At 39.8% G+C, this 11,089-nt stretch overlaps 1 protein-coding gene across 1 annotated transcript in view; it reads right to left on the bottom strand.

Annotated features, from left to right (window-relative positions):
* Positions 1-833: 833 nt before the first annotated feature.
* dock2 (dedicator of cytokinesis 2) overlaps positions 834-11,089 on the bottom strand; it is a 98,006-nt gene continuing 87,750 nt past the window's right edge. The window contains exons 37-51 of the mRNA XM_080501956.1: positions 10,035-10,145; positions 9,433-9,522; positions 8,301-8,405; positions 7,539-7,680; positions 6,632-6,713; positions 6,346-6,430; positions 5,876-5,962; positions 5,175-5,351; positions 4,054-4,137; positions 3,816-3,953; positions 3,005-3,132; positions 2,658-2,865; positions 2,445-2,550; positions 1,649-1,797; positions 834-1,007 (exon numbers count right to left, since the gene is read on the bottom strand). Of these exons, the coding sequence (XP_080358082.1) occupies positions 945-1,007; positions 1,649-1,797; positions 2,445-2,550; positions 2,658-2,865; positions 3,005-3,132; positions 3,816-3,953; positions 4,054-4,137; positions 5,175-5,351; positions 5,876-5,962; positions 6,346-6,430; positions 6,632-6,713; positions 7,539-7,680; positions 8,301-8,405; positions 9,433-9,522; positions 10,035-10,145 (1,755 nt within the window). The 3' untranslated portion in view covers positions 834-944. The remainder of the gene's footprint in view (positions 1,008-1,648; positions 1,798-2,444; positions 2,551-2,657; positions 2,866-3,004; positions 3,133-3,815; positions 3,954-4,053; positions 4,138-5,174; positions 5,352-5,875; positions 5,963-6,345; positions 6,431-6,631; positions 6,714-7,538; positions 7,681-8,300; positions 8,406-9,432; positions 9,523-10,034; positions 10,146-11,089) is intronic.

Here is an 11,089-nt window from a genome sequence, read left to right as displayed (position 1 = left end):
TGTTTCACCTCACTTTAAACAAATCCAGGTCACATTTTTCTCCATGAGCTGCAAGAAAATGGTGTCTCTGAGATTTGTTTTTAATTTGTATTCATTTATTTATTGTTTGGGGCACAACAATAATAAAGATGAATATGTTTATTTAAAGAACACTTCATGAAAGCTGCAGGGAGACACTGCACAAAGGCTGAAGAGTCACATGTTTCAGAGCATTGCAGGTGATGGTCAAGGAAAAGAAAAAGAAAAAAGAAAACATGTACTCACCTCAAAAACATGAATGAAGAGTGCTTTATGTTTGGTTTACCAGGGTGCTCACAGTTTTAAGGCACCACAAGGAGTGAAATACAAGAATGCACATGCACACACTTCAATGGAAAAAAACACAAAACCCAGCGGGATGAAGTCTGTTTACGCAGAGCTCTGATGCTGCATTTGTACCAACGGCTCCACTGCTTGTTGACTCTTTGAATTTATTAGTCTTTCTTGTTTGTTGTATCAAAGCCAAGGCTTTTTGGCAGTGAGTCTGACGTTAAAGTCTTTTGGGAGGACACAGTAACCTTTGTGCTTAATCAAATTATTATTTTCCCATTAACTTCCCGCAACAATGCTGAAAACCGCGTGATAATAGGCTTTTTAATCAAGCGGATCACTACAATGGTTTGTATTTGCTCGTTCTTGTAGAAGCAGAATTGATTGGAAAGCTGTATGATGGCATTTAGCTTCACTGGGAATCATTTGAATTACCAGGAAAAAGGTCACTCAACCAAAATAGTCTTTATTGATAGGCAAAATCAATTTTATTAAAGCAAAAGGAGTACTGAGACTGACAGGCCAACTCTGCGAGTGAGTGGGTGCATCATTTTGGTTCCAGGCAGCAGGTTTAGCTCTTTTAGTAAAAACAAATGTAAAGCGCATTGAAAGGATGAGAAATCAAACGAAGGATCTCAGAAGTGGTTTTTGCCGTCTTTGGCTGAATCACCCGGTTTCACATCCTCAGATCTTGAGCTCTGTTAAAACAAACATTAAATCATTGTTACTTGTAAATGGCAATAAAATTGTAAAGGACATAGGAACATAATATGGTACTTTATTCATCCCACATGGGGGAAATCAATCGGCACAGCAGCTTTGGATTGCACAAAAGATAAGAAAGCAAGAGCCTCATGAGAATTAAATAAAACAATAAGAATTTATATGAACAAAATAATAAACAAACCACTGACTCTTTATCAGAATGCACATGTTCATATGTTCACATTGCTTAGAGTGATCGAAATAATACTAAAGGGTATAAATATGCAGCGATATCCCTGTTTATATAAGCTTTGAAGTCTTTGCAAATACTTTTTTCACATTCTCAGTAACAACTGAAACATGCTGATACCTCTTAAATCTGTGAATACATTGAAACTTTAGCTCAGTATAAAGTGCATGCACCATGAAGATCACAGTATTTTAAGTGGTAATTAGAGAATCTCAGAGGTGCTTTCAGACGCCTTTATCTTTTGCTTTGAAACTAATCACATCCTGACTGCAGCCTCACACAGACATCATGAGTAAGAGAAGAATATTAATACTATGTGTTTTCCAAAATGATAAATACTTGTTCATGAGTGTGCGTGTGCATGCAACATGACTCTTTCTCTACCTTGGACTTGAATAGCAGGTTGATGACGCCTTTGGAGCGTCTGTCTGCCGTTCGGTCAGAGGTCAAACAGACAGACACGCTCTTACTGTCTCTTCTGGCTCTGGATTGGTCCACTTCCTCCGCTCCTCCGACTACGGCGAAGGACAAACCTGCAGCCGAGAACCACCGAGGATTCAGTGTGGGTGTCACGCTGATTACAACAAACAACATCGTCCTCTTCCTGCAGCCAGCCAGTTTTTGGTGACTAATTGCACCTTTGCAGCTGTTTTGCCGATGAGCCGTGAGCTCTGGAAACACTGGCAGCGATGTGTGTGCCCAGGAAGTGCAGCTTGTATTCAGCCGTGCTAATCAGACGTAGTGTATTAACGCCACAGCGAGTGCTGGCTCAGCTGGTCCAGTCAGGGCAGGGTGCCAGTGAAGCGTCAGTGAAATGTGGCCAGATGAACAACTTTGAACTTGAGCGTCACGTAGTCAAAAGTATGAACTATAAACTGTATGAAAATGCTGCTCGATTCAGGAGAAAATTACAACATTATAACATTACTGATTCAATAATTATCAGTTAAGGTTGAGTTATTATTGCAGCAGCTGCTGCTTCTGCTTGCCAGACACGCACGCACACACACACCAATACAAAAACATGACCTTGCTTTTTTTCCTAATCGTCAGCTTTTTGGAAAAGGGAAGAAAAAAAGACATCTTGTTCTTTTTCTGAGGTGATGATCTTCTATTGTGACTTTGTCAGCCCTTGCTTTGTCACTTAGATTAAAATGTGGGTTTTGGTGTGTTTAGTCACCTGTGATTGCAGGAAGAGATCTGGAGTTGGCATTGGTCAGTGGCACATTTCCTTCATTTGGCTCAGACAAGTTGGTGTCACTGCGGAACTCCTGTTTCTTTGACAGCTAGAGGGAGACAAAGATCACATAAAATTCTTCATCACTTATCCGTCCCTTGCGCATCATATCCAGCCTGCTTTCTTTTCCTCCACTTATAATTCTGTAACACTCACCCGCTTGCAATCCAGCGTGTTTGTCCGGTCTCTTTCTTCTGTGATGAAGATCATGCTGCTCCTCTTCTTCTTCTTTTTACTCTTCCTCAGTTTGACCTCTGCATCTCCCACAGTGACCACGCCCTCCTCCGCGACACTGGCGCTGACACTGCCGCTGGAGCGCTGCAGACTGGAGGTCCAGGAGTTTGGGGATTCTGGTAGTAGGTCCCTGGGAGGAAGCAGGAAGAGTGTAACGCAACTTTTTACATGCATCTTGAAGATATTTTCAATACAGTTTGCTGGAGAGGAAAAAAAAAACTGGCCCATTGACACTTCAAGGTCAGTAGTTAAGGTCAGTTGAATGATACCTGTCAGGATGGGGCTTTGTAGGAGTCCCGCATTCAGATCCCTGCAGGGAGGAGGTTGAGATGATGGACTGACGAAAGGAGCGCAGCATGGAACGAGGACGAGTGGACTTTCTTTCATCCAAGTCTGGCTGGAGAGATAAACAGACATCTGAACAATATGTTGATGATAACAATCCATTGCACTTCTTCACTTTAACTCGGTCACCTCTGTGTCCTGCTGCTTTGAGTGGCTGTAAAACTGCGAATGTGCCCTCGGTGAGATTAATAAAGAGCATCTTTCTTATAAGACAAATAGACAAAACCGCAATGGCATAGTGATGGTGACAGCAAAAGTAAATATGTCTCTTTTTTAATTAATTCTGTTTGTTTCTCTTTTATTTTTTGCACATGTTCAAAAATAAACAAACAATCACACAAACATGCAAATCAATCAATCAATCAATCAATCAATCAATCAATCAATCAATCAATCAATCAATCAAGTGTTTTATTACTCAACCCAGTATTACTTTAACTTCATATCAAGTGCAGAATCAATTCCATTATTATTACTAATAATGATATTTGCCCCCATTCAAGAAGCCCACACCCAATTTCTGGTTGTGGAAGATTGCAAAGGGTACAAATGCCATGTCAACACTTTGGACGATTTACTCTGATCTTTAAATTTGCCCTGGTCAGCTAATTTTCAACGTAATTATTGAAGATGAATCACCATCTACCCGTGCAGCAATGCAGAAAAAAATTTTTTCATTTTGATTTAAAAATAAGAATGACCACATTTACCCTTTCACCCTCTGCCATTTCTTACCAACTCTCTCACTCCGTACTCTTTTTCCACTTTCTTCTTCAGCTGTTTGAAACACTCTTCCATGCGTTCATGGAAAGGACGCAGGTCATCGGTCACTCTCTTGCCATGGAGGAGAATCCCTCCACCGAGTAATGGGATCTATAAATACAAATGTTACAGTGTCAAAACAACAGTTCACATAAAAGCAACACGACCGTAAGAGGTGTGTACGTGTTAAATAAGAACGTGTGTTTGGTACCTGCCAAGCGATGAGGTCTTTGAGCCGCAGCAGTTTGTCTCTGTCCTCTGGGTGCTGCTGTGTGTACTCTTCAGTAAAGAAAGCCTGGAAAAACAGACAAAAAACACTCAATGCTCTTGAAAAGCAAAGAGCTCCAAAGTTCAAGGATGCAGGTACTTTGTAAATTAAGTGGTTTTCCCCACACACTTCTATATGCTATACCATACTGATATTACATTTCAAAACCGAAACATTGTTTAATAGGGAACATTAATATATTTTAAAATAATGAATAGACCACACTGAAAATAATTGTAATTAATTTCGGGTCATTTGGAATATCGAAGCTCACATTGTTCATTTTCATGCCCACAAGAGATGGTTTTTGATAAAAAATTGATTAAAGTCAATTCATCACAAAGATGAGGATTGCAGTGAAGCCATCTCTTACGCTCTGATAAGATTTTAAACTTTTGGACAAAGATTTACCATCTCGGAGACAAAATTCCTATTTTCTTTAGTTAACATGGAAGCCAGGAATGAAGAAATAAGCCTTAGCTGTGAGGTTTATTTCATGATAGGACTGAATACTCATTATTCAGTTCAGTTTTTGCCCTTAAAACAGTGATGCAGCTTTATTTTTCTCAACAAATAAAATGTTTCTTTTGGTTAAGAATCCTCACAGTTACACTTTTTTTTTTTTTATCTCAAGAAAATACAGAGATCTGTAGATATATGCCTGCTACATGCTTCAAAATGATGAATAAAATCATGCAAGATACGATGATGCTGAGAATTAACATTGTCCCCCATAGAGATCATTTTACACCCGGTACTTTCCCTCATTTCCAAAAGAAATAATTTATGAAAAAGGTTGAATTGACTATGTCCCTTTCCGGCCACCATCCTACCAATCTGCAGACATCTGGCCCTATTGTCGCTAATGTGCTGGACAATTAAAACAGCTTAATGTGTGATCATGTGCTTATAATCATAGTGACTAAATCAATGTGTAAATCTATTCATCATTTGACACTTTTTTTTTTTTACAATTGATATCAGTGAGCAAAAAATCCTGAAAAAAAAAATTCAATTTCATCATTCAGATATTCAAAGGTTTATTTCTGCTTCTCAGAATTTACCTTTTCATACTTGGCAAAGCCTCCCATCACAGCTGGATCCACGATGCCATTGAGCAGCATGGACAGCGGGTTGATGGGAAGACTCCAGTCCGCCTGGTATTGGTTGATCATGGTCAGGATCTTCTCATTGGTTGACTCCATTGTCTCTATGGCATTCTCCAACGGAGACAAGGTGGTCTGGAGAGGTGAGGAGATTGTTAGGGAGGAGGAGATAAATTATAAATTATAGAAATTGTCAAAAAGCATTTGTAGACCTCGTTTTCTATGAAAGCAGTAACAAATAGCAACTTTGTTCTCATACTATTCTAAACACTATTAACTAATGGTAAACCAAAATGGTTGAGCTCGTATTTAAAGAGTTAAAAGTAAACTTTATACTGTATTAAATAGGTTGATGATAATTTAAATCTATATGTGGATCAAGGTGGGGGTTTTTTTTTTCTCAGTCCAATTGTTTGTTTTATGGTTGTTAAGCATCGTCATGTCAGAGTTATAGAAAATGAAGTATGTCAAGAGTAGTAAACGTTTCTTCTCTGATTATGTTACTGTTGTTTGAACTTGAAAAGAAAAAGAAAGGTGAGAATAGCGATGTAATCGGTGGTGGGGAGTGATAAGCCACTGCCTCAAGCTCCAGCAGAGACAGTATCTTCCAGAAAAACAAGAAAGGTAAACATGGAGCAAAACAGGCCAAACAGACTTACATGTTTCATGTCAGTCGCCTCAAACCAGCGGAGGATCCCTGGCAGCTTGTACACAGTGGTGAAGGTTGTGCGCTCAATCCACATTGACTGAATCAAATGAGAGGTTGTACAGCTCTTGGATGAATCGCAGCCACTTCTGAATACCCAAACCCCCAAATCCCTTCTTGGATTAAAGTGTGAACTCTTACCCAACACTTGCTACAAATGTGATTTAATCTAACCAAATCTGCCACTGCACCTACCTGCATCTGATGCTGGATTGCAAGTGCTCATTTCAAACTCTGAAAACATTTTATCATATCATATTACTGGAGGTAGGGTATGGAGATTTTGTTTTTATTTATTTTTTTTTAATCTTGCAGAGAAAGTACATTTTTCAAACTCGTAACAATGCAAGTATCAAATAGCTTCTGCAAGGCTTTCATAGTCCCTGTGGTCATAAATCTTTCCATTTCAAAAAAGTAACTCACAGCAAACTCATTGTTGGGGTCCACGGGTCCTTTTCTCACAGGTCTCGAGTAGTGGAATCGCTGCACATAGTTGGACTTGTAGAAACTTTATTGTGAGGCGAGGTGGGCGCAGAGACGAAGATGGGGAAAGAGAGGGGAAATAGAGAGAAGAAGCCATTAACAGGGAAGGTAAATGTTGACCATGTACATAGTCAGAAGTGCCAAAAGTTGTTATCTGTTCATTTTGCAGACAAGCTCATTGTCGTCGATGACGATGAAAAACGTTGAAATGTTGAAAAACACTTACTTGATGATCTGGTCAGGGACTGGTTTGCTCTTCAAGCGAGGAGGGATCTCGAGGACAGGCTGCACTGTGAAACACTGGATATCTGGTTTGAATCGCTCAGAAAACAACTGTCAGCAAATGACGGACGGAGTCGTAATATCTTTGTGTCGGAGCGCACTGAGTGATGTGTGATGGATGTGTCTGACCTTCACGGCTGAGATTTAATAAACAGGTGAAACAAAAGAAAACCGATATCAAACTTAGATTTGGATGGAAGCTCACAGAATTAAACAATGTGATGAGCTAAGTTTTATTGTTTCTTGAAGTAAAAAAAAAAATTGAAAACAGCGGACATCGGGTCTTTTACTTTGGGTGGCCTGAATATTAAACTGCCCTCTTATTACTGCAAGGTATCATATTACAGAAATCCTATGGGCCATTGTAATGTTAATTTATCTGATGTCAGATAGTCTACATTCTGACAAGGAAGAAAAAGGAGAAATTCCTTAATTTACTAAATGTACTCATTGGTACAAAGGATTTATTGGCGACCTGTTAATGGCCAAGACTGTCTTTACCCCGAGCAAGCTTAGATCAGCCACATTGCCCTGCAACCTTGAGTTGTATAAAAGAGTTATAGTGGATCAATGGATGGTTTCGAGGGCCCACAGTAGTTGTAATAGGGCTGGGGGAAAGTGATGGTCTTCACTTTGCCTGCTGAAATCTGCTGCCGGTCCAAACCAGAAACCTTCTGGGAGCAAAGTTGCTTGACTTTTTTGATACTTCCACCATTGGTACATGTACTGCGGTCATGACAAGTCTACAGCAACAGGATAGAAAAATCTAGATGAAATTAGATTATATTCTACACTAATATTCAGCTATGGTTGTGTATTTGTGTGTGAATGTGTGTATGTGATAAGGATACACTGAAGAGGAGAATTTTTGATGTCATCTCCTGGCATGGTGGTTGTGTTGAGGCGCACAGAGCTGGGGAACTGGCTCATCAGCTGGTTCTGGAAGTCCTCTCTGCGCTCGTACTCTTTCCCCCGGTGAATAAACACCTTGTTCTGTAGTCAGGGGAAATTAACTGGCATTAATAAAGCTAATGAAAAGATTCTGAGCCAACGTTCGATCGTCCGAGGAATATTCTCTGGGTTTGCGTAGACTCCCTCAAGTCACATAGTCCATCCAGAGCTGGATGGAATTACGATTTTTTTTCTCTCAAAGGCAAATACATGCAGTTCCAGCTTGTCTGCTTTTACAGTTTCACGGTTTTTTTCCACTCTCCTTACCACAGCAGAAAAGTACATCTAATGAATACAGGAGGAATAAACATTGGAATATTTTATTCCTGCAGTTTGTTAAAGTCCACAGATCCACAGTGTTCCCGGATGGCTTTCTATGCCTATTCTGTTAACTATCGCGTGTGCGTTTGAAAACTTGTCGACTGTTGCAACTTTGAAGAACAAAGTTTCAGAGGTGATCATGGGAAGGAAATGTTTTTTTTGACCAGACAATGTGTGTGGTTCACTGTGCCGACCTCATGAAAAAGTGCTATCAGCTTTGATAATGTAAAAAACAAAACAAAAACAAACTTCATTTGTATGAAACAAGAAAAAAAAGACAAAAACAATAATTTCAGTACTGACTATTTGTACCATCAATGAAGAGTGACACTGATACGAACCCTGAGGAATGGTGGGTAGCCCTGTCCATAGTAGCCCACTGCAAAGTAGTCTGGCTTGGGCCTCAGGATCTTCATTATATTCTCGTAGAACTTGGCTTGTTTTTCCTGCAGAGGGATGCGGGGAGAGAGAAACGCGGCATGTACGCAGGGCAGTTTTAGATGTGCAGCTGGGGCAGTTTTATCAGCGCACGCCAATGACAAAGCCACCCTCAGCAAAATACAGCCCCTGTTAGGGTGATAGATGTAGAAATGAAGAAAAAAAGAAAAGTGCAGTGCATCCAAGGGTATTGTCTGTCATTTATATAACCACATAAATTCAGTATTAGCTCAGAGAGCCATTGCTGCAGTCATATGAAAAAAGTGAGAGATATAGTGTGAGAGGGATTTTTTCTATTGTTGGAAAAGAGTAATTCTCTTTGGGAAGGGGAAAAATGAAGACTTGAGTGAAGGGGAACGTGAGGAGGAGCTGATGGTGTTAAAACATGAGTTAGGGGATGGGTACGGGGGGGATTTACTTCTGCTGTTGTGTTGAAACGAGAGATGAAAGCATCTAAAGAGCGATTGAAAGTTGAAGTGTGAAGGGTTAGCAGGGGTTCCAAGTGGTTGTAGACAGACAATAAGACGCCCCCCTTTATGGGTCGTATAGTGATAATTATAAAAGCCAAGAGCACAGCTCTCCAGAAAAATGATTGATTTGAGCATTTTAAAACTGTCAACTTGGAATTAAACATATATGGAGGGATGTCACATGAATCCATCAAATGTAAGAAGTCTGCCTATAGATAATCGTATTAGACTGAGAGGCAGTCCATTTTCACAAGGATTATTTACTTTGTTATCATACATTTATATAAGATTGATTAAAAACATTCTTTCTCTGAACTCAGGAGAAATAAAAATAGTCTGTATTATTGACGTTCAGATAGAACAACTGTGCTTACACCTGTGGTATCAAAAACATGTCTAAGTGGCTTTAATTCTCTTCTTGAAACATCCCCTTGAATCCAGGAAATATCTAAAACATCTCTGAAGGGAATTCAGCAGTGGAGGCTGAGAGAGAGAGAGTAACAGCAGTGTGTGATTGTGGTTGTTGTGCAGAACACATGAAGATTGAAGAGTTGTAATATTTTACCAGTCTTTTGCTGAGCAGCTCGTAGTCAAAGATCTCATTTTCATATTGTTCAGCGAGTTCCTTACACAGCGTGATGGCCTCCTCCCACATCTAAATACACACACACAAAAAGAAAAAGAAAAAAAAACAAAACAAGTGTCCTTCATTACACCATCTGCTAATAAACAAGAAGCATCTGTTGTGGTGGGATTTCATTTCATGAAGTCTACGTTTTCAGGTCTCGGTAGAGTAGAGGAAAGTCTCTGTATCCCTGCTTCAAAGAACACGAGGTACTCGTGGAGAATACAAAATGAATGTGACGCCAACGTGCTCCACAGAGACTATGACTGCATGATTGCAACATAGTCTCATCTGTAAAAGATGCTGAAGGTATGACACCGGAAAGCAACTTATATTTTATTTTTTAAGAACATAAAAGTAATGCAGTTTCTTCAACTGCCATAAAAGAAAGACCATTTGCGTATAATTCTAAACTGTGTCATTGTCTTGCTAGAGATCACACATACACTGGTTACATTATTACTTTGGGCTGAAAAGTCAGTTCAGAGGTCAAGAATTATTAAATTGACAAGTGACTCCTGAGAGCCTGAAACAATACAGACCTTGCCCTTGTCAAAGTAGTCAATGATGGTGTCGTAGAGGGTTTCCTTGAGCTGCCGCTGAGTTTGGGAGCCGTAGAGCTCAAACTGAGGGCTACACATCTCATCCGACCACTGAGACAAAAGTCGGGAATGAACGGGGAGAAAAAGAGATATTTATGAGGATATGTATAAAACAATGTTCCTGAAATAAACCTTGCAGACAGCTCTGATTTCTGCAGCCCCATTCATCACCACCGTGAATAAAATGAGGAGAGAACACATTTTAAGTTTAGAGTGGTTATAATAAATATTAGTCAAAAGGAGAGCCTGTGGAAGAAAAAAAAACAAAACTGCAGCAATTTATTTTAAATACAAGCAGTTGTTCATCTTTCAGTGTAAAATTTACACCGATACTTATTTAGAAATCCACCAATCTCAAACTGCATCACGACTCTCTAAAACAATGTAATCCGTTTAAAATATTCCTCAAGAAGATTATGACGTGTTGTGCTTTACGGCATATTCCTCAAAATGATGTGAAACAGAAAGGACGAGAAAGACGTGACACACAAATTGGAGGTGAAAAAAAAAACATGTTGTCGAGGTCAACAGCTTATTGTAATGATACCAGAGAGATAGAGAAGATAAAGTGACAGAAAGGGAAACCTCTCCCCCATTCCCCAACCTCTGAATGTGTCGAAGTGTCCAATAAAATAAATGAAAAGATAAAAGAGGTCACAAACCCTCACACACATGCATGCGTGCCCCTCAGTCACACACACACAGACAGACCACACACAGTGCAAGTGCCCAGAATCAATCACCATAGCGATCCAGCTGCGGTGGCCGACGACAAGCCATAAACTAACCTTGGGACTTCATCATTTGGAGGCCACAGACGTAGCAACCATTTATCAGCTAATAAAGAAAACTATCTCATTTGTGTCGGGCAGACAAGTGATTATGAAGAGCGAGACAGTGAGGGCAAGCATAAAACGGCAAAACATGTCTTGATATCTGAGTGCGTGCATGTCTATGTGTGTGCGATTTGTTTGGAGACAACAGTTAGTTTAGGG

The sequence above is a fragment of the Blennius ocellaris genome, assembly GCF_963422515.1.
Source record: "Blennius ocellaris genome assembly, chromosome: 9".
In the NCBI taxonomy this organism is placed as follows: Eukaryota; Metazoa; Chordata; class Actinopteri; order Blenniiformes; family Blenniidae; genus Blennius; species Blennius ocellaris.
Note: the sequence above shows the minus strand (reverse complement) of the source record. Positions and strands in the feature narration are given on the sequence as shown.